This window comes from Mirounga angustirostris, unplaced genomic scaffold, assembly GCF_029215605.1.
Source record: "Mirounga angustirostris isolate CCGP_5_RB_7025 unplaced genomic scaffold, mMirAng1.0.hap1 SCAF_4, whole genome shotgun sequence".
Taxonomy (NCBI): domain Eukaryota; kingdom Metazoa; phylum Chordata; class Mammalia; order Carnivora; family Phocidae; genus Mirounga; species Mirounga angustirostris.
In genome coordinates this window covers 8,866,408-8,889,945 of record NW_026991712.1, presented here as the reverse complement: position 1 = coordinate 8,889,945, position 23,538 = coordinate 8,866,408, and the positions used below count along the sequence as shown (strand labels likewise).

The 23,538-nt window shown below is 53.4% G+C and overlaps 1 protein-coding gene across 3 annotated transcripts in view; it reads right to left on the bottom strand.

The window, feature by feature from the left end:
• The window catches only part of NDRG1 (N-myc downstream regulated 1), a 56,773-nt gene that overhangs the window by 22,551 nt on the left and 10,684 nt on the right, over positions 1 to 23,538 (bottom strand). For all 3 annotated transcript variants that reach the window (XM_045895843.2, XM_064587853.1, XM_064587854.1), the window contains exons 2-7: positions 21,232 to 21,312; positions 18,429 to 18,464; positions 7,445 to 7,550; positions 5,316 to 5,436; positions 1,742 to 1,804; positions 896 to 956 (exon numbers count right to left, since the gene is read on the bottom strand). In XM_045895843.2, coding sequence (XP_045751799.2) covers positions 896 to 956; positions 1,742 to 1,804; positions 5,316 to 5,436; positions 7,445 to 7,550; positions 18,429 to 18,464; positions 21,232 to 21,294 — 450 coding nt within the window. In that variant the 5' untranslated portion in view covers positions 21,295 to 21,312. The remainder of the gene's footprint in view (positions 1 to 895; positions 957 to 1,741; positions 1,805 to 5,315; positions 5,437 to 7,444; positions 7,551 to 18,428; positions 18,465 to 21,231; positions 21,313 to 23,538) is intronic.

Here is a 23,538-nt window from a genome sequence, read left to right as displayed (position 1 = left end):
CCTCCTCCTCCCCAGCCCCGAAGGGTGTATCAGACCACCAGCTTCAAGGTCAGGCAGGGCACGTCAATGCTCTGTAGCAACTACTCCTGGAAGATACATCTGTGTCCCTCTCAGATCTAATACGCACCTTCTTTTATCTGCTCAGAGCCAAGATAGGCCATTTTTTTAATCATACCAGCATTTCTAAGTTCTGACAACATCCAGCAAATGATAGGCAGTCAGAATACATACAGCTGAGCATCAAATGAGCTTTGCTGCAGTTTTAAACACTTGCTTGGTAAAGCACCTGACCCATCCGGAGCCCACAGTCATGGCAACATACATGTCTCTGCCTCTAGAATCAGCCAGGATCCAAAAGCTGTGGGCTCATCACAAAGAGGTAGCCCATGCAGTGCCACGAGGACCCGCCCAAAAGCAACCTCGAAGTGAGCAGAGCCAATGATAAAAAGAGAATGTCTGCTGGAGGTCAGGCAAGGCGGTCAGGACGTGTGTGAGCGCATGCTCTGGACCCCACAGCACATGTGAACTGCGGTTCTCCCTTCAGAAATGAAATTATGGGTCATTTCTCCCTTCGCTGTGGGATTTTTGATGCTTTTCCAGTTGTCTTCCTTACTCTTGACTCGATTTCCATTTAAAACTAATTTTTATTTTTTATTTATTTATTTATTTTTTATAATATTTTTATTTATTTATTTGAGAGAGAGAATAAGAGAGAGAGAGCATGAGAGGGGGGAGGGTCAGAGGGAGAAGCAGACTCCCTGCCGAGCAGGGAGCCCGATGTGGGACTCGATCCCGGGACTCTAGGATCATGACCTGAGCCGAAGGCAGTTGCTTAACCAACTGAGCCACCCAGGCGTCCTAAAACTAATTTTTAGAAGAACGTCCAAGGACTCACAGCGAAGCGAGTGAGGATGTAGGCACCTGCCCCAGTGCCCATGCCAATTACGCTCTTCAGCCTGGAAGCAGAAATAAAGATGCATGTCACAGAAGGAATGAACAACGGGAGCCCTAATGACCCTCTTAAAACCTCCCCCACTCCTGGTGCCTAAGGAACACCGCCTCCCCCAGCAGCCGTCCTGCTCGTCGCTGAGCATGGCTGGCAAGCCAGACGGAGTGGGGACATGCTGCCTCGAGGATCCAAAATGCATCATGCTTCACACCTCGACAGGAGACCGTGACCTTAGGGAGACTTGTCCCTTTTCCTTACTTCTCTCCCGACTGCAGCCCAGGCTCTGAGAGACTGCCTGACATTTATGGGAAGGCCTTTTACTGCACTGCTTCTTCCTGCTCAGAAGCTTTATTTTAGACTCTGAAACTTGGAATGAAAATAAATTGGGCAAGAACACCAAGGTATGATCTTCACACAAAAGGCTCAAGTAAGAGGGACATGAGCACTGGAGAGGGCGGGCATGGAGGGAGAAATGGAGGGCTCAGGCCGCCCTCTTCCAGAATGTTCCATTGATAAGGAAGAGCAATGAAAGAAGAGGGGGCCGGGAAAGGATGGGAGGGGTGGCGGTCTTCAGGTGATGTGTTCGCTCGTGGAGAAAAGCCCAGTGGGCGAGAGGTGGACCAGAGAGTAGAGGCGGTGTGAAAAGAGTTCACAAAGGGTGATAGCTAATTTCTTTCCTGACTGTTCACCCTACATTTCAGTGGTCAGGCCAGATCAAGGCCAAAGGAGAGGCAGAGGTTAGAAGCCACCTTTCTCTGCAGGCTGGTGGGGCAGCAGGTCCCTCGCTCTTACCCAAACTGGTGGAGGACTCCAGGAAGCATTTCGGCCAGCTGGTCCATGGAGGGATACAGGTACCTTGGGGGAAGCCACGCAGAGGCCATGAGTGAGGGCCAGACCCCGGAGGAAATGAATCATTCAAAGAGGAACACGCTTGAAGGGCAGGGCCCACGCACAACCTGGCCCGTGGGCCCAGCCCCCCTGCCCAGCCCCCTGCAGCCCTCCTTCCCCGCACCGAGCCGTGCGCACCAGCCTGCTCCCCTGCACAAGGCTGCGCCCTACCCCAATCCTCCCTGTTTGTAAACTGACCCTCGATGGATTGCTTCCTATGCTCCAGGTCCCACACCAAGCATCGGAGGAGACTCAGAAGCTCATCTAATCCTTACAACAACTCTGTGAGGTTCCCAAGATTCCCCCCGGTATACAGATTATAAACAGCAGTGGAGCGGGGAAAAGCCACTTGGCTTCATGGCCAGGCTCGCACTTGGGAGCGGCATCTCACGTGGGCCCTGGGATCTCTCACTCACCTCCCAGAAGGCCTGCGGCAGCTCTCCCATACAACATTCCTGACCACAGGGAAGTCCCTCCTCTATCACCCCTGTCCCCAAGAGATGCTCTGGAAGGAGCTTGGAGAGAGTACAGAGAAGCAGGCCACGCTGATGAGCTGGACACAGTGAGCTTTGGGAGATGGATAACCCGGGGGGATTTTACACCGGGATGCCTCAATTCACACATCTTCTGGGACCATGGCTCCTGGGTGACTCTGGAGTCTGCAGGCTGCCCTGAGCCTAAGCATTAAGGTGGAGGCTTCCCCTTCCCAGAGTGCAGGAAACAAACATCGCCTGTCACCAAGTCCTTAGCAGGGCCTGCCCGGGGCTTCTTGTTCCCACTGTGCCCACCCTTCCCACAGGAGTACCAGATGACAACCCCTGGCACAAAAAGGAGTCACTCCCCAGGCTGGTCCCTTTCTCTCGGACAAGAACAACCCTGCCCCCGTGACTCATAGAGCATCTCGAGGCCCGCTCTCTTCCTGGCCTTCGCACATGCTGCCTCCTCTGCCTCCTCACACAGTGTGCGCTCACCTCCCTGGGATCTCCAGAAAGGCTAGGGAGCTCTGCCCCAGCAGGAGCCAACAACCCTGGGCAGAGTTCCTGCATGCTTTCTTTTCCGACTTCCCTGGAGGAACTCCAAGAATCATCCCTTTCACCAAGGCCTCGGGTGCCATCAGAGAGCCTGGTCCTTTTTATCAAAAGCAGGTGCACACGGCACACCGCGTTAGGAGCGAGCTCCTCTGGACAGCCCATGATTCTCTGGACAGGTCCCTGCGGGAGCCCACAAAATGCCTCCCAAGACCAGCAGATGGGAAATGGTGTTGGGGCAAGCAGGGGCGACCTTGACTAGGAGGCATCCCACAAGGCTGGCCTTAGGGAGGAGGACTCAGGATACACATTAAGGAGTTCCTTCCACAAAAGAGTTATGGCTGCTCACTCATGCCAGGCTCCTGGTGAGGCCTCGGGGAGACCACGTGAGCACAGCAGGCCCGGTCCAGCACAGGGGCCAGGTGAAACACGGGAGTATAACGACAAAGGTGACAGTGAGGGAGATGGGGGTGTTCAGAAGGGAGACTGAGACAGGGAGCCCTGTTCTGTCTGATCAGGAGGTTAGGGAGAGCTTCTTGGAAGAAGTGACATTGAAGGAGGCACTGGGTTTGATGAGTGTAGAGTATAGGAAACATTATTCTAGGTAGGGGACCCAGCATGTGCAAAAGCTCTGGAAAGAGCCAGAAAGACCCTGGCTGATATGTCTACACAAAAATGGAGCCAGTTTCCTTCTGAAATGGCCATGGCTCAGTTTACAGCCAGCAGCCCCCAAAAGGTGATTCTGGGGAAGCCACTTACCCCCAGCAGCTTGTTCCTGGGATTAGATGTATAGCAAGGAGACAACAGGATTCTACCACAAGCCCCCCACCCCCACCATATGTAAGAAGCTGACTCCAGAGCTGGGGTCCCCATCCCTGCTTTGCTGCCTCAGCCTCGGGACAGAGGGAGTGTACCCCTAGAGGGCCCAGGAGACCCCCAACTACGGGAGGCAGAAATAAGGCAAGGCCCACTCAGGCACACTGAAATCACCTGCTAACTTGGAGGGGAGCAAATACCCTGCACCCTGGCCTCCAGGTCAACTTAATGAAAATTCCACAGGGAGGGGGCCCAAACCTCAGGATGTTTTTTTAAATCTTCCCATGGGGAGCTAAGAGCCACTGGGTTACCTCAAGTCTTTCAAACAGTTGTTCCAAACAAAGATGGATTTACTGATAGACCCCTGGCTTAATCTGCTAGTGAACAGTTAATGGTGTCCCACTGTATTAGGAAGCTTTTAATTTTTGGTCCTGGCCCCATGTGGCTAGATGTCCTTTCCTGTCTCTGATAAAGGTTAATAATTCTGAACACCAACAACAACAACAACAAAAAATCTATTTGTGAATGTCAAGAAGGCCCATTCTGGGAGACTTGAAACCCAAGAGCCAGCTCCATCCTGGTTTAATGACAACCTCTAAGAGGTTTGCCTCCCCCCACAGGACACTGATGGTCCAGTGCGGTCAGGAAGCCTGTCTCGGCCTCAAGTGGAAACTGGAAGGCCTCGCTGGCTGCATGCTGGGGACAAGCAGGCAGCTAAACACCTGCGACAAGGGACCCTGACATTCTAAAGAGAACGTGATCCTTAGAGTCAGCAGACTCTCCGACTCCCCCCGTTAAACTAGCTGTGTAACCTTGAGCAAGGTACTTAGCCCTTCCACTCCATTTCGTCCAAGAAATGGAGCTGTAACACCGGGTACGTATACTAGCCATACGTAGGATTAAGTGCAAGTGACCCGTGTGAATAAAAACTAAGCTGTGGGGGGTGGCGGTGGCACCTGGGTGTCTCAGTAGGTTAAGCATCTGACTCTTGATTTCGGCTCAGGTCACGATCTCAGGGTCGTGGGATCGAGCCCCATGTTGGGCTCTGTGCTGGGCTGGGAGTCTGCTTCTCTCTCTCTCTCCCCCTCTCCCCCTCCCCCTGCACTCAAGCACGCTCTCTCTCAAATAATTAAATGAATCTTAAAACAAAAACAAAACAAAACCTAAACCTGGACCGCAGGAAGTACTTCATCAATATTATTTCTTATTGTTCCCTCTCTTTTTCTTCCCACCTTTCCAGAACTCTCTCCTAACTATTTTTCAGATGAAAGTCCTCTCCCACTTGGTCCTGTGCAGGTCATGCACATCTATTAAAAAGCTAGCTCCCTGGGTGGGTGAGAGCAGGGGTGGGGGGGCAGGGGTGTGTGGCAGGGAGTGAGGAATTAGGGCTTAGCAGGGACAGCGTTTCAGTTTAGGATGGTGAAGTAGTCCTGGAGATGGACAGTGGGGACAGTTGCATAACAGTGCGAATGCACTTAACGCTACTGAACTCCATACTCAAAAATGGTTACAGTGGTAAATCTTGGCTTATATATATCTTACTGCAATAAAACAAAAACCCAGTCAGACGCCAGCCCCCTCCACCTGCATAGCTCTCCTGTCCCCCTCCCGGAACATGAGGCCCCGGGTCTTACCCCACGGGGAAGGAGGCCGCGCCGTCCTGCTGGCCAGGGGCGTCCACATGGCAGACGGCAAAGTGCTGCGTGATCTCCTGCATGTCCTCGGAGTTGAAGAGGGGGTTGTAGCAGGTTTTGTCTGGAGAACAGGTCGGGGAGAAAAAAGAGGACAGAGGAAGGAGAGAACACATCTGGGTGCTCGGCGGCATGTGATGGCATTTTGTTGGTTTCACTCCCATGCAGCGGAGGAACAAACATACAAGAAAGAATGCTGACCTTCTTGCCCCCTCCCACTTCCCTCTGGTGATAGAAGGCAAGCACCCGGGTATGGAGGTGGCAGGGGTTGGTATACGGCGGCGGCAGCTGAAGCTCAAATCTGGAGCTGGTGCTGGAAGGAGACTCCCATTCTGGCTCCTGCATCTTCCCCCATCAGCCGCAGCTGCGATGGCCCTGAGGTGAGGTGGGCTGGCTGCCCTCATGCCCTCTTTCTGTCTGGGTCTCCTAAACCCCCACATTGGAAGTAATGGCCAGGGCACATGCTTCTCAACCAAGGAGGGGCATAGGAGATCAAGCATGGACCCTCTCACTTCTTATGTGGCCTTGGATGAATCTCCCAATTTGCTGAGTGCTTGAGTCAAAGATGGCCAGCTGGCCACCAACCCACCCCCTTTTCTTCCTGGGCACACAGCGGGACTACATTTCCCAGACTCCTTTGCAACAAGAGGCAGCCATGTGACTGGGTTCTGGCCAATAGCACGTGAAGCTCACGGTTTCTTGTTAACACCTGCCACCCACTCTTCTAGGTTTCTCTCTCTGCTGTCATCTGCCAGATGCATAAGGCTCTGAGGCCCCAGGGGATGGAGAAGCCAAAGCTGGCAGGAGCCCAGGTCCTGGAACCACCATGTGAAAGGTGTCCCACAGAATGCCCAGAGGTATTACAGGAGGGAGAGATAAACATACATTGTGTATAGCCACAGAGGTCTTGGGGGCTTTTGTTTCTGCAGTTGGCTCACTAAACAGTGAGCTTCTACCACAAGGGTAGAACAGCACCACATGCAATTCCATTCCTCACCAGAGCCTGGTAACATAAGGTAACGGATACCCAAGTACCTAGCATGGGAGCTGGTACTTAATGGATACAAGGGCGGGACACAGAGGAGGAAGAGGGATAAAAGAGAAGGGAAGCTGAAGGAGAAAATGGTTTTCAGTGACTGACATCACTGCCTCAAGGTACTAAGAAGCTGTAGGAAAAACATGCAAGCCAGGCAGGCTGTCAATCACAAATCAAGCAATCGTCCAGCCTGCGATACTTAGGATTACAGAGGGGACTGGATGTGAAGGCCGGCAGTGCCTTCCCAATCGCCACGGAAAGATTCACTTCCATCCTGTGCAATTTTAACATTCAGTAGATCTTACTCCTTTACTGTCTGTGAAAAAAATGGGGAACCCACGTATGCTAACACTTCCTGGGAATCTCAAGAATACAGCGTAAACATTCACGGCAGCCTCATTCAGAACAGCCAAAAAAGCAAAAACCATCCAAGTGTTTATCAGCTGAAGAATGGAAAAACAAAATGTGGTCTCTGCACTCCGTGGATTATCATTCAGCAACAAGGAAGGAAGTACGTAATACAGGCGACCGCGTGGATGAACTGAAACCATTATGAAAGGAGCCAGTCACAAAACACCACATATGGTAGGATTCCATTTATAACGAATGCCCCGAATACGCATGTCCTTAAGAGACAGAAAGTAGACCAGTGGCTGCCAGGGGCTGGGGGGAAAGGGAGCTGGGGGGGGGCGGTTACAGATTTTTCAGGGTGATAAAAACGTCCTTAAATGGATGGTGCTGACGGTTGTGCAACTCGGTGAAAATAAGAACAACAACTATGCACACTGATCCAAAGAAATCACTGTCACACGCAGACAGCAGAGGGCCCTGAGTTCCCAGCACACCCAGGCACAAAGACAACTATGTGCCATGCGTCGTACATCACAGGCTCTTCCAGTCTGTGGCAAGTTCTCGTCCCACAAGCGCTCCAGGAAGTGCCGGCCAAAGAGAAAACAGCTGGATGCCCCACCACCAGCCCTTCCTAGCTGTCCTCTTCCTCCACCCCCAGCGGGAACTGAGGCTCCTGGGAACTTACGGTTCATGCCGATGTCGTGGTATGTGAGGATGACAGGCCGGTTTCCCTTGGGGGTCCCGCACAGCGTGACGTGAATGGAGCCATGCACCGTCTCGATGTCCTGCTCCTGAGGGAAGACAAGAGACAGAGGGGTCTGTGCTGTGGGCTTCGCAGCGTTGGATTTGAACCCTGATGACCCCAGGCTGGCTGGCCTGGCCTATTTTTAGAGGGACTCTTTGACTGTAGGCACCCAGTTTCCAACTGTGTTCTGAGGAAGCTCCGTATGCTTCTCGTTTGGTCAGCAGAGCCCTGGCCTTCGGGCAGCGGATCTCTCCAGCCAGAGAAACCACTCCAAGAACCAGGGAGGGAAGGGAAACTCAACTGGGAGGCAGAGGCAAAGAGTCCTGGTTCAGACTGTGCCATTAACTGCCCAAAACCTGGGGAAGCCACCAGCCCTAGCCCCTCTCTGCACAGGACCTTGTTTTCTCCATCTGGGAAACCAAGGTCATCAAGGCCTGAGCTTCCTAGACTGCCTGCTCCCACATCCACGCTGGCACATCCACGCTGGCGTAGGGTGATAGTCTGGCTCAGGGAAACCAAGGCAGCTGCCCCGAATCACACTCAGGACCCACCCAGAGAGTCAGCCTTAGCGTTCCCCACAGGCTTCTTACGGCCTCACACTCTGAGAAGCTCGGACAGCCAAACCACCTTCACGCCTCAGGAGGCCACGTTAGGTTGGCCCTTGACATTTATTTCCCAAGGAGAGAACATTCCAGATGCCATCGAACCTCCTCCCAAAACCACTGGCAGTGGTTTGGGTCACTGACGAATGGCGGGAGAGAGAAGGTCAGTGTCTGCCGCACATGGACAAGAAGAAGAAGTGGGCTGGACGCCCCAGTTAGGAGCCTTGTGGAGCTGGGCAAGCTGCCCTTCGCCCAGCCTGTACCACGGGAACCTGGCAGCTCCAGGGATGCCAGGAGGCCCACAGGACACAGCGCAGCCCCTACCACAGACCTGGGAGAAACTTGGCTCACAAAGAAAGAAATATGCCCCAATTCTCAGGCTCTCCCTCCAGAATAGGGAAGCATAGTATCTGCATGTGTAGAAAGAAGCCACTCCCCTCCCCATCCCAAGCAAGCGATGCAGGGGCTTCCAGCCCTCACTCTGAAGACCCCCAGAGCAAACAAGTGGGATGCTGGGTACCGGGGGCTGGGGGGCGTTTCCAGGCTGCCATCGTACCTGTGAAATGGGGAGAACCCTAGAACCTCATAGGGTGTGTGATGCGGATGGGCCCACACAGGCCCCGGCATGGAGGCGACCCCCGCTCCCTGTCAGTCCCAGGCCTACCCCCATCACCAGGGTCCTCCTGAGCCACCTGCCTTATCACCCCAACGAAGTGAGTCCCCTGAACACAGAGCCCACCGTCTCTCTTCCCCTCGATGCCTGACACTCCGCTCTTGCCTATACAAACACTGGAAAAATCCACAGACGATGGAGTAACAGCCTGGCCCCCAGTGGGGGCCACGGTCATCTGCTGGGCCTGGCCCTGGCCCTGAAGCCAACTGGGAACAATGGCTCATTGAGAGGGTCACATTCTCCATTGTCTCCCCAGCTGACCCACATGGTGCCCTCTAAAAATAGGCCAGGACAGCCAGCCTGGGGTCATCAGGGTTCAAATCCAAGCTCTGCCCTTCCCAACCCCTCTGAGCCCTGGGTCCCTATCTGGAAGACAGGAGTGAGCCACCTCCCCCCGGGATCCTCAGGAGAGGAGGTCACCTTGTGGTCTGAAACACAGTGCCAGGAGGAAAGGGGGTCCTTGGCACACGGTAGCAGAGGGTTTTAATGCAGTGCCTGGGAACCACCTTGGTGGCAGATATGGGATGCCCAGCCTTGGCTGGCACCAAAGATGTCCCTGGCAGCCCTTAGGGGTGGGGATGCGTGGCTGATGTTGACTCATCTCTGTGGAGGCCTTAAAATTATATAGCCCTGGAAACAGATTTAAACATGTCCGAGAAGGGAGGGGCAGACCTGCCCTGCTTACGGTTCTGTCCCCAGGCCTAGCACGCAGTCAGCACTCACAGTAGGTGCTCTGGAACTGTTGCATAAAGACCTAAGACTAAATGATCCTTCTCTAGAAAGTCCACTAACTATTCTGCGTTCAGTCTCCCCTGTGTTCCTTAATTGGCTCTGAGCTTCTTGGTGAGCTCCCTCTCGCCAAACTCCAGGATTGGCACGAAATCTCCCAGGATGGGTGCAAAACCTCCCAGGACTGCACGGGCCCCACTGAGCGCTAAGGCTTCACCCTTGAGAGGAGCCGCGTAAGTGTAGTGGCCTTACCACTAGCCCAGACCACAGCCCAGCCAGAATTATTCGCCGTGGTTCGCCTTGTTTGGAAGGATAAGGCATCCGGTCTCAGAAAGTGGAAGCAACACAGTGAAGGGGCTCAGGCACGGGTCTGGGGGAACTTAGGTGAGGGTAAGATTTGCTAAGCACCCATCAAGAGGCACAGGGCGCCCAACCGCCATGGCCACAGGCAAGCCTGTCCATCCCATTTCACAGATGAAGACATTGAGGAGGCTTCCCCAAGGTCACACAGCTTGTAGAAGAACCAGGATCAGAACCCAGGTCCTCTGGGGCCCCATGCTGGTGCTGGCCCCCAGCTGCCCACCTCTGATGTCTGTGCCCACCAGCCCGCACAGGTAGGAGGAGGAGAAAAGCCAAGTGTCATGTTCCTGGTGCGAGTCCCATTCCTTAAGACACAGATGCATGCATGCACACACACACATGCATATGCACATGTGCACACATTTCCACACACATTTGTGTGCACGTGCGCGCACGCACACACACGCACGATTCTAAGCTAGCCCTCCCTGGTGCTCTCTCCCCACTGGCCAAAACCAAGACTGCACCTGAGACTGGATGGAGGAATTAAAACACAAACACATGCCTTTGTCCTCTTCAGACCCAAAGGAACATTCTGTCCTTCTGTCTCCATGGGGATGAATCACTATGCAGTATCCTCTAGGGAGGGACCGACCTCACATCCCCCACATTCTCCCAAAGAGAGGGCACCAAGTACCCCAGGGCACTTCGTGTCCCCTTGCCTGAAAGAGGGCATCCCCCATCCTGGGGCTCATCAAGGGTCCTCTCTTTCGCTACGATGGTGGCTGGAAACACACACACACACACACGATTCCTCCACCACCCAGATCTCCAATCCCAGCCCTTCCCCAGTTCAGAGCCAGATCTCTGAAGTCCCTGCACACAGGGGTCTGATCCAGCCAGAGGCATGCAGCAGAGATATACCCAGCTTTTCCTCTACCCTCCTCTGGAAAAGCCTAGAATGCCACTCTCTGAAGGTGTAGAGGAGATGGCAATATGGTGGCAATCATCATCAAGTCAGCCCTCCTACTGGACTCCGGCCCTGACCCGAGCATTTACTTGCAAGTGTTCTCTCATCGCATGCACACAACTCCACTGGGCAACAACTGTCCCCTTTTACAGAAGAGAGGCCAAGAGAGGGCAAGTAATCTACCCGAGGTCGCACAGCTGGGACGGAACCCGAGGTAGTCCAAGTCCGAAGCCTTGGACTCTGTGTGCTCTCTTGACATCTGTTTTACTCTCTGTGCCAGACGGTACATGAAGAAAAGAAACCTTTACCCACACAGAATGTGCACAGTGACTCTCTGAGTCAGCCCCCCACTGCTGTGACTGTGGATGGCTTTCTGTCTCCCCAGCCTCTCAGGGACCCACAATCCAGACACGTGCCAGAGTCCTCTGGATGTGGAACAGAGGAACGCACACTGCGGTATGGCTGACGGGTGCCGGACTGGGAAGAGCCTCGGCACCAACATCACGGTACTGGGCTGGCCCCTTCGCTGCACACCGCTTCTTTTATCTGTAGCACCCACCACGGGGCAAAGATCTGTTTGATCACCACCTCCCACCTGCCAGCCAATTCCCAGAGAGAGAGGCTGGCTCTGCCAGAGACAAGGTCTGTCCCCCAAAGGGCACCAAGATTCACAGATTCCACACCACCTGTAAGAATGGCACCTATCCTACTCCTACTGTCTACAGGGCTTGCAAGATGGCAGGTGGTGAAAACAGGAATACCACTAAGTATTCCTTAAAGATTTCATGTCGGCTGCCCATCCTGGCTTCGGAGCTTTATAAACTATGGCTGACTGCGTGGGTTGGCCTCTCAAACATCTGTTATTCCCTCCTTTATGATCGAATTCCCAGCAATGTGCCTGATAAAATTCTCCCCCCTCCCCCATCTCCTTTATAGCCAAGGGGGATCCAGAGACTCATTTCTGGCTCATGAGATGTCAGCAGAACTCACTGGGGTTTTGAGGAGAGTTTTTTTTTAAGGTTCAAACTTGGCCTTCTGGTTTTTTTTCCTTTCACCCTTCTGCCTGCTTCCTCCCTGGAATATGAATGAGATGCCTGGAGGTGCAGCAGCCATCTTAGGAGCATGAGGACAAAAACTACATGCTCGAGAAGACAGCAGGAAGCTGGAAAGAGTCTGGGACTGGGTGACATTCATAGGTCTTCCAATTCAGTAGAATAGCAAACATTTCTGTTGTCTGTTGAGGGATGTTAATCCTAATGATACATTCACCATGTGCCCTTGGCCAAGTTACCACACTAGTCTGGGAGTCCCTTCAGCTGTCAGCTGAGGGCAGTAAGAAGTCCATCTGCTCATGGGGCTGCTCCCAAGACTAAAACTGCCGTATGCACTGGTAAGTGTTCCGCAAATGGCAGCATTTGGCTCCATGCTGGTTGTTATGGATGCTTATCCCAGAGATAATCAGTGTGAAGCCACAAGAGGGTCCCAATGGCTTAAGTCAACTGGTTGAGTGATCCAGGGGAGCTCTGAGGCCAGCTGCTGCCACCTCCCTCCATAATCCCCTCCTTCCCAGCAGGCCCCGGGGAGACACGGAATGATCTGGCCTCTTAAGGGATGACACACTTAGGCAGACGCTAAGTCAGCTGGTGCACTGGGCTGCCCCTCCCAGCAGCCTAGCAAGCCTTGGTCAAGGCACGGCCAAGGGCGGAGGGCACTCTACGGAACAGGCGAAGAAAACTGATTTGGGCTAGTCAGTTGTTGAGGCAAGAAAGGCAAATCATGACAACAGAGGCTCAGGAGGAAATGGCAAGGGATTGCCCCTCCACCATCTTTTTGGAAATAACCCCCCCCCACCCCAAATCCTGGTTCATTTCCAGTGCCCACAGTGGGGAAGGCATAGGCCTGGCTAGGCCACTGACCTCCTTTCCATTAAGTAAGAAGCAGGTAAAGAGTGAAGGATGCTGGGAAGGGGCGTGTGTGTGCAAGAAACAGATTATCTGCATATAAGGACAGTTGTCTGTTTACTGAGCAAACACTGTAACAGCCATTTCACAGATGGAAAAAGCCAGCATCTGTGCACCCCAGCGTACGCACCTGCACGTAGCAGAGGCAAGATTCAGGACAAGCCCTTGGGACCCCCGTGTCCTGATTGCCGGCCGAGCCCCAGCTTACAGAAGGCACACTGGGCCCCCTCGAAGATACGACCTCAAGGAGGCCCAGCTGAACCTGGGGCTGCTCCCATTTCTCCAGTTTCTTTAACGCTGTCATCACATCAGGGAAAAGAAAAGCTAGAGAGTCAGGAAACCAGCTGGTGTGGGCAGACGGGTGTCAGCCTGGGAATACAGAGTGAAGCTGGAGCCCACACCAAAGATCGCAATTCTCCAAGGAAGAGAGAATTAGGAGGGGAGTCTTTGTCGGATCAGAGAAAAGAGAAGGAGGAGCGCTGGCCACCCATCCACCCATGGAGCAGAAGAGGGAGGCTTGTGCGCTGCTTCCCATGCTGCGTTTATCACATTCACAACACCCTCGGGGGTGGTGATACTCCCCCAGATTACAGATCAGAAGACTAAGCCCCTGGGAGGTCAGGTCACTGGCCAAGGACACACAGCTAGCAAAGAGAGAGCTGATCAAAACCCGCTTCTGTCTACTGCACCCACCCTGTGACGCCAAGGCATGGGTGTCTACACTCGGTGAGCCTGACAGCCTGGGCTGGACAGACCTGGGGAGAGCCAAGCCCCACCACGGGGGCGCTGGGGTGGGCGAGGCGCCCCCTCCCACCCCCCCGCCCCCAGGAGGGCACTCCCAGGAAACCCACGGAGGAGAGAAGAGGCAAGCCTCATTTCTCGGTGACCCAGATGAGCGCTTCTGCCATCTGTCACTCGGGCTTGGCTCTAAGCCCCAGTGGCCTGGCTAGGAGGTAGGGCTGGGGGGAAGGCAGGGATGGGAAATGGTGGGTCGAGGATTTCCAAGCCTCTGGGCTCTGCCCACCTTCAGTCAGGGAGCATGAAAACAAGAGGCAACTGTGTGGAAAGAAAGAAATTAGTAAAAGGTCACTGTTTCCATTTTCCCTAGAAGCTGATCTGCTACCAAGAAAAGGGAAAAATTCACCTCTCCCCACACCCTCACCCTCCACCAGGCTCAGCCTGGGCTCCAGAGTGGGAGCCAGACCCCAGGAGACGCTGCCTCCCACCTCCTGTGCCCCAGCCCCCGCCGCCCCGCACCCGGAGGCCCAGGGGGTGACATCAGCTCCGTGCCCAGGGAGCCCTGGTGACCACACAGACGCAGATTCCCATGGAAACCAAATCAAATCAAACCATCTGAAAAACTAAAGTTCCAGGTGGAAGGAATTAGAAACAGCAAATCCAACAGGAGAGGCCATTTGGAGCCAAAGCAAGTGTCCCGCCTCGGGGCCACAGTGAGGGGCAGTGGTCACAACCCTGCCGCCCCCTCCCCCACTGGTTATAGGGACTTTGACTTTGGCTCCAGATGTGGGGACTGGGTCAGGCTTGGTCATCTATCTCGTCACTGAACAACACAGGCCAAATCCCTTAAAGCTCCTCTGGGCCTTGTCTCCTCAACTAGAAAACAAGGCTGACACTGAGCCCTCTCCTAAAGGGCTGATGTGAGGAGTAAGGACATCACACAGAAGAGGCCAGCACAATTTCTGGGGTACAGCTAGTGCCCAGGACGTCAGGTATCATGACCCCCGTGATTATCATGTATCTCAGACTCACATGGGCCAAAATTGAGGGTTATCCTGATAGCACCCTTTGGTGAGTTTCTTAACATCTCCAGATTGATTCCTCATCTGCAAAAGAGGGTAACATTCCCCCACCCTGGCACGGAAGGCCTGAGACGGTAAGTGGGCATGCAAATATGCATTTGCTCCCTTCTCCCCTCCCCTTCCAGGAAGCCTTCCCACCTGGAGCAGAAAGGGAAGGGCTAGATCATAAAGCATCTGCCAGCTCTGGTATTCTTGGATTCTAGGATTCTAGCCAAAGAAAATAAGCTGGAACCCAAAATATTCCCATCTAGCCCACTCGTTAAATTTGCAAACACAACTGCCTAGTTCCTAATGCCAGAACCTTCTCTGCAAAGTCAGATCAAACTGCATCCGTCCTGCAGCCAAGGCACCTCAGCCCAGCAGCCCACCCAGCCCTGTGCTCTGAGGGCCCCAGAGAGTCTCCAGGAAAGGCATGCAAAGAAGGGTCCCGAGAGCCCTCACAGAACTTCGCATGCCCCAAAACATCACCCAGGCCAAAAACAAACTGCCCAGCCTAAGGTGATGTCAGCCAGGAAGAGATGAGGCCATGATGCCATCCACTCTGGCAGCTGAGCTCTTTCCTAAGGCAGGCAGCCCTGCGGCTCAGGCAGCAGAGCTTCCAGCAGCTTCTTACCGCTGAGTTCTGGGGTACGGTGTGTGTTTTGATTCAGGGGGAGGGAAAAAAATATTGACTACTTTGCGAAAAGAACAAAGAGGCTGCTTGAATTAGTCAAAATGCTGAAGCACCGAGTATTTTTCAAGAAATAACATGGGCTTCTTCGGGACACACACAGTAAGGCTGCTCAGACCCCTTGAAGTTGACCCCTAGGGAACTGCCCGGCCAGGGCCCCCGTTTCAATGAGCAGCAAGGAACACATGAAAGCAGTTGGCCACGAAGGCACACCCATTCCTGAGTCCTGCACTGGCTCACCCTCAGGGGGTTACACGTTCGCCCACCCAAGTACTGTCCAGATTACTTGCCCGGCCAAGTTGGTTTTCGGCCGGAGTTGCAAAGATACGCTGGCTTCTAGTCCTGATTGGCCCTCAGGCAGAGAACAATGGTTGGGGTCAGATCACGTTCGGTGGGGCCCCTTCATAGCTGCTGGCCACAGGAAAGCCTCAGCTTCTGGATCTGCCACGGAGAGCTGATGGGACAAGTCCCAGAAGAATCAGCAAGAGCACCTGGGAAGCCCTGGGCCCTGGCCTGGCTCATCAGAGTCTGATGAAGTCCGCAGCGGGCAAGGAGACACTGTGCCAGAGCCCCGTGTGAACTCTGAGGTCAGGGTGGGCTGGCGAGCCCCTGCGCTGGGGCATGGATACCCTCAGCCACCCTTGACCACGGTTCTGTCCTTCTCCGCCTCGGACCCTGTGGTCGGTAACTCTTCAGGACACAGAGAGCATTACACTGCAGTGCATCTTCGGAAGGAACATCCTACAGAAACCTACGCGCACGATTTTGAAGACTGCTGGAAATCCGAGGGAAACCTTCATAAACACCATGAGTCAACCAGGTCTAGGAGCCAAATCCCAATGAATATGGTTTTATAGAAAGAGATACTTTTGCAAACAACCTTGACAGAGTATCGTTCAGCACTCAGAATCAGCTCCAATATTGTGATTCACTGGTAAGGGGATCGAGCCTATTTGCTTAGAGATGTCAGCTCACCCTCAGAAGGCTCGAGATCCAAGCCAGAGGGGCCCCTGCATGTGATAGTGCCTTGGCATGGGATGATGGGTCCCTAAGCTTCTCCTGGTCACCTGACTGGCTCCATCTATCATTCAGGTCTCCGTTCCATGTCACCGCCTCCATCAGCCCTCCCGGACTGCTCGGCCTAAGGCAGTGCCCCACGAAGAGAAGGGGAGCTGTGGTCCTCAAAGCCCCTCCAGGAGCTGGTTTCGGCATGTTTGATTGGTTCCCCCCCACTTCCAGCGAGGCAGAAGCCTGGAACTCTGGAAATGCACTAGCTGAGTTCACACTCCCACCCTACCCCTTTCCAGCTCTGAGACTTCAGGCAAGTGACTCAGCCTCTCTGTGCTTTGGGCTCTCCCTCCACACCACGAAGGAAGGGACTGTTGTGAGCACGCCCTGAGCAAAACATGCAGCGCACTCAAGAGTGATGCTTGCCATGTGTTCAGTGCTCGATAGTGCTGAGCTATCAGTTTGGAATTTAAGTTCCTGAAAACAAGGATTAACGTGGTCACGCTCCCCACTGTGTCCCCTGCACCTAAGACAATGCCAGGCACAAAGCAGGCACTGTGAAAGGAACAAAGGGATGCCCAACCAGAAGAATGCTCCCACCTCACAGGACAGCTCTGGCATTAACTGCGAGGGCCCAGCCTGGCCTGGTGCACGACGTGGTAGGCCTCACCCTCTCTCTCCCAGCCCCTCGCCGGAGCTTCCCCGTGTGGTCACCACTGTGCTGATGACCTGACGGTGCAGCGCCCCACCCACCCCAGCCTGGGCAACCTTCAAGGCCAGGTGGTAGCCTGGGCTGGCAGGTGGGGCCCGAGGTCCTGTTCTCTGCTCCGCCAGCTCCCAGTGCCTGGAGATCGGAGCATCTAACAGTGCTTCGCAAACTACCAAGAGCGACACAAACACGAGCAATTATCCTCACAGGAAACAGATAAACGATGCATTCGAGGTTTCTCCAAATCCATAACCAAGGTTTTTAAAATCTACAATAATCATATGATCCAACAATTCTCCTCCTGGGGGTATACCCAAAAGAATTGAAAGCAGGGTTCCCGAACAGATATCCGTATGCACACGCTCCCAGCAGCATTACGTACAATCGCCAAAACGTGGAAGCAGCCGAAGTGCCCACTAATAGATGATCGAATAAACAAAATGTGGTCCATACCTCCCATGGAATAGTCTTCAGCCTTAGAAGAAAAGGGGATTCTGACACCTGCTATAGCATAGTTATGCATCCTGAGGACATCACGTTAAGTGAAGTAAGCTACTGATGACAAGACAAAACGCTGCACGATACCACTTATATGAGGTTCACAGAGTAGTCAGATTCAGAGACAGCAGAATGGTGGTGGCCAGGGGCTGTGGGGAGGAGACAGTGGGGACTCTGTGTTTACTGGGGGCAGAGTTTCAGTTTTGCAAGATGAAGCGTTCTGGAGATGGATAGTGGTGATGGTTGCACATTAGGAACGTACTTATCACCATTGGAGCATGCACTTACAATTGGTTAGGAGGGTAAATTTTATGTGTATTTCACCACCAAAAGAAAAAAAAAAAAAAAATTGGGAAAAGAAACTCACAAGAGAGTTAGTGGACAGGGTGTGCTATTGACCCAACACTATCCAGGGCACATCACATCAGGGCCCCCCCGCCCCAGCATGGGACCCATGCCAGCTTTGAGATAATGAGTTCAGGGCTTACAGTTCCTGAGGTTCTGACCCTCCCCTCTGCCAAGACCAGCCAGCCTGCTCTCCTGAAAACTTGTTCTTGGACAAAGCTCCAGACACACCCCCCTTGCCCGCGCCAACCCTGAGCAGGGATGGAGCCAGGAAACCCAGAGGAGGCTGGCTTCACTTTCCCAAGCACAGCCAAGAACATCAAGCCTTGCTCAGCTTCCTCCCATCACCAGGTCCCAAGCCCACCCGACTTCTCCCCCATTTCCCTCCGGCATATGCCCCACACTTCGGCGTCCCCTGCCTGCCTTCAAATGGAGTGACGGGCTCTTGCTTCCTTGGAAAGAACTCAAACCAGCTTCTTTCCGGGGAGAAGGAGCTGAGAGGGGAGAACCAGCTGATGTAACTTCCTTCCCTCCCCTTGCCCCTGGTGTCTGAACAACAGATCTTCAACCAATGCAAGAAGAAGGAAAGCGAGAAGACAGAGCAGGGAAGGGGGGAGGGAAGCCAGTCCCTCTACTTGCCTGGACATCAAACTCTTGCAGGAGGCCACTGATGGTCTGTGGAGAGACAAGAGAGATGGTCAGTTCTGTCCGTTTCCTGGGGGGGAAAAATAATGTTGGAACACCCGGGTCTCTCCAAGCGCTGAGTCTAGACCTACCCTCCCTCCTCTGTGAGGCCTCTCCAATTTCTTACAAAGAGAGACTTTTCATCTCAAAGAATAGCAGTCCAGCAGAAAAGGAGACACATTAGCCAGATTCCTTTTTGACAATAGCCTTGGTGATTAAAAGGATCTGATGGTCTAAGCTGGCCACAAGCTTGAGAGATAGAGGAATGTAACTGTCTATTAACTAGTTTCCCTTGTCCACCCATGTGTGACACTTTTAAACCCAAACCTGACCATGTCACTGTCCTTAAATTTCTTCCACAGCTGCCCCATCATCAGGGGTCCCAGTCCCCTGGGGAGCAGTGAGAATGTGGTTCTGAGGAGGGGACTGCAACATGCCCAAGAGATGTCACTGGCATGTTTTCTTTCTGGCCTAGAGATGGGAAGTCCAAAACCCTCTGAAAACGAAGCCCCAGCCAGATCCCATCACCAAGCACCAGGAAAGAAGACAGCTCAGCAGAGCAAAATGCAAAAGCAGGGGAAGGAAGTACACAGGGAAACCCCTTGGGGGACAGCCAGGGCTGCAAGACCAGATTGTAACAGATGCTCTGCTGCTGGAGATGAAAATGGCTTCACATACCCTGGGCTGGGTTAAGAACATCAGGGAGTTTGGTAAATTCAGGGAGAAGCAAATGTGGCCGATGCCCACTCCGTGTATGTGTGTGTTGGCAGGAGGAGGGAACAGAAAAGCCATTCTGTATAACCCCATCTTCAAAGTGCTGACAAGAGTGCAAGGGCCGTCGGATTGAGAAGAGACATCAGGAAGAACTTTCCAAAGCAAGTCTAATTAAAAACATTCTGCCGAGGGGCGCCTGGGTGCCTCAGGTGGTTGGGCGTCTGCCTTCGGCTCAGGTCATGATCCCAGGGTCCTGGGATCGAGTCCCACATCGGGCTCCCTGCTCCTTGGGAGCCTGCTTCTCCCTCTGCCTCTCTCTGTCTCTCTCTGTCTCTCATGAATAACTAAATAAAATCTTAAAAAAAAAAAAAAAAAACACCACTCTGCTGAGTCAGTTTAAGGAACTGGAAGGTTTACTTCTACCGAAACCTTGACATGCCACCTACAAGTGATAACCTCTTAGATGTTAGCTTCAAAAATAAAGTTTTCCAAAGATACCAGCAGGGTGCTTGGAAAGTATAAATACTGTGTTTAAAAATGCAGTTAGCCTTGGACCCAGAGATGTCACTCCTGAGAATTTATCCCAGAATTGCACCTGCGCGTATATGAATGACGTACGTCCAAGGTCCAAATGATGCAAATACCCTGCAGCATCGCTGGGAATAGCAAGAGGCTGGAAAGACCCACATGTCTACAGACAAGGCACTGGTCAAACAAACTCTGGGGGAGGCCGGGAAGCTGGAAGGGAAAAGTGTCCTGTGGACTGTCGTTGGAAAGGTTTCCAAGAGAGTTCACCACATGAGTAAAGCCAAGTTGCTATACTATTTCATATGGCTTTTTAAAAGGGAGAAATGAGACCATGCCGATATATATTTGTATGACCGAGGGTTTATTTCTTCGTTTGCTTTTTAAGACTCTGTCACAGACCCCAAATGGAAGAGGAAATGGATTTGGAGCATGTGCAGTGAACAGTAGGGATCAGCAAACGACGGCCCTTCCCTATTTTTGTAAATAAAGTTTTATTGGAACACAAGTCCATTTGCTCACATACTGTCTATGGCCGCTTTCATGCTGTAACAGTAGAGCTGAGTGGTTGTCATGCAGAGCCTGAGATATTTACTGTTGGGCTCCTTACAGAAAACATCTGCAGACCCCCAGGGCAGGATGGTAACAAGGAGTCTGCAGCTTCCCCTGGGCGTGGCTTCTAATCCTCCTTGTGCCACTGATCTGAATGAACTTGGGTCATTCCCTTCTCATCACAGACCACTGTCTGCATCTGCAAAATGGGGCTAGAGGAGGTGGCCTCACACATTCGTAATGAAAAGTCCACGAAATAATGGACCTAAGACACAGCAGCCACATGCCGAGTCATCAAAGAACCAAAGGAACAGGCCGTTCACCAAAGGCAGCTCGCCTGGGTTTGGCTCCATGCCTCACACTTTGTAACTACGTGACGGAGGACAAATAAACTTCCCGAGACTCCCCTTTCCCTTCTGTAAAATGGGAAGGATCATAGAACCTAGCATCTAGCCAATCGCAGTCTCATCCTGTCGGTTAGCCCAAGATAATCATGAAATACAGCCCAGTGCCAGGCATGCGAGACGGACTTCGTGCATGTTAATTATTCTTTTTGAAAGCCTTTAGTTGGCCTTAGCATAACTTCACTTTTGAGCCTGAGCCTGAGCCTTGTATTTTTTAAAAGATGTATCCGCACACGCAGTTATACCCTCAGTAAGGAGGAGGAGGTGAAGGTAGTTTAGAATGCAATGTCAACTGCACAATCGTAAAGGCTCTTCCAGCCCAGGATGGACCGTGCCGGCCCAAGCTGGAGGACACAGGCTGCCGTTTCCAACAGGGAGGCCTCCTTGACATGAAACGTTTGACTACAAGGACAAGGTACCCCTGGTCACTAGGAAGCAGCGGACACGTGCAAGTGTGTATGCATGTGTGCGTGCACACACGTGTGTGTTTGTATTATACACCCACGGATGCCCACGTACGAGCGCGCATGTGCGGGGAGGTAGCCAGGAGTGTCTCCACTCACCTCCCCTTTCTCCACCAAAGGCTTCACCTCGGCGAGGTCCACGTCCTGCAGCTCCCGAGACATGTCCCTGCTGTCACCTGCCTGCAAAGGAACAAAGCTGTGGGTCAGCACTTCCTGCTGAGAGATGTTGCCCAAAGGAAGCAAATCCGAGGCCAGGGAATGAGCCCCACTCTGCCCGGCGGCTATTACCTCCCACACAGCACATGACGGTCACAGGCCCCCCAGCCCACCGCCCCATGCCACTCCGGCATCGGGGGGCGAGGAGGGAGATTTCCTGGAACAGGAAACCAAGGCTCAGGACTACAACTACCTTTCTGATGAAACAGACAGATTGGGATTCAAATCCAGCTCCTCACACGCAGGGCCCAGGCCCAACCGCCACACCCAGGACGTTTCTCGTGGCGTTTTTTGGCATGCAATATGACATTCATTTCAGGAGAGTGACTGGATATTTTCATACATTATGAAATGATCACGACGGCAGCATCGTTGACTACAGTGCCTATGTTGCTCTCGAAAATGTAGGCAATTAGCTCTTTGATGTTGGTCTAAGTGGTATTTTGGGGTGTCTCCGCAGGCGAGGGCAACAAAAGCAAAAATTCACAACTAGGACTACATCTTGTTGCATTTTAGGAGACACACATCACTGATCCTGAAGTCAGGCAGCCCCCAGGCTGACAACCAAAAGGGGATGGAGACTCACAGGAGGCTCCCCGTATGCAGGCTGGGAACGAGCTTCATCCCCCTTCATCCACGAAGTAGTCCTAACAGGGGGCTGGACCACACAGACACCACCATGCCCACCGGTGTGCAGGGCTCTCTGCTACCTGCTGGCGATGACAGGCCCAGGCCAGGGAACACCTCAAGCTCAAGGGGTCTACAGGACTCAACATTCGGAGGGATTTTGAAAGAAAAAGGGCTTTCAAGGCAGCAGGGGGTGGGTAAGAGGGTGTGGCAGAGCAAGGTCGGGGAGGCAGAGGGTGAGGGGATGGAAGGTGAGAGTGGGGATGGGGAAGCAGGATGGGGCAAGCAGGCGTAGGGTGAGAGGGCAGGGGGAAGGGAAGGCGATGCGAGCAGGGGGTCAGGGGTGAGGAGGATAAAGGGCGAAAGCAGGGATGGGGAAGTAGGATGGGAGAGCAGGTGTGGGGTGAGGGGGCAGAGGGAGGGTGTGAGAGCAAGGGTTGGTGGGAGGGGGCAGAGATGAGGAGGATGGAAGTTGAGAGCAGTGATGGGCAAGCAGGATGGGAGAGTAGGGTTGGGGGGCAGGGGAAGGGGGGTGAGAACAGGATGGGGGAAGCAGGATGGGAAGCAGGGCTGGGTGAGCAGAGTGGGCCAGAGTAGGTCCTGATTGGCTCTAACAGGGGCAGGTGCAAAAGGATCAGGAGGTGACCCCTGCAGAGCTTGGCAGGAGCAGTTCTGGACACAGTCAGCTCCGCAGGGAGCAAGCTCCGGGCAGTGACATGCACTGAGCCTACTTCTGGGAACTCTGGAAGCAGGCATTGTTAAGCATTTATTCTTAGAACCTGATAATCAAGCTAGAAGAATGAAGTGCCCACCAACACCAGAGTGAGGCGCGAAGAACCCAGAAGGTGGGTTAAATGCTGCAGGCAGAGGTGGCAGAAGGTGGGAGAAGGTAGGAGAAGGAGCAAGTGGCAGAGGGGAGTAGGGGACCCCCAGGTTGTAGACACAGACCTTCAGAATCAGGAAATTTGGAGAAACACAGCCTGACTAAACCCCTCACACTGCTACTTTCCAGGGTGGGACCCTGGCCCCGAGTTGCCCAACACTCAAAAGATAGAAGGGCCAGAGAGCGAAAGCCTATTGAAATTCCAGCCCGGGGCTCCTCTGAAGACCCAGATCTTAGAACCCTTGAGAATCCGCATCGTGAAGCACCTCTGAGAGGCCTGCTGGCAACAGAGCCGGAGCCACCCTGCACCCACCCCCTGTGCCAACACATGGCATTCTGTGGGCAGGTCCCCTGGGATGCTCTGGTCTGGGGCCCCGGCACGATTCTCCCCAGTAGATAGCCAGCCCCACAAGAATGCCTTTATGCAGCCTTTGGAGTCTATGCTCGAGAACATTCTGAAAACAAAGTCGGTTTTCTATTTGTGAGCATTCCTGGGTAGCTGCCAGCTCGGAGGCAGGAGGCATGAAAAGCAGAGGTCTGTCGGCCTTGCTAATTCAGCATGTTCATGGTCCCGAGACCCTGGCCCGTGGGACACCTCGCCTACACAGCCTAAGGAGCCTTCCAGAAGCCCAGGGCTCTGGCAACGCCACCCTTCACGCTGAGTGTAAGGGCTTCCCATT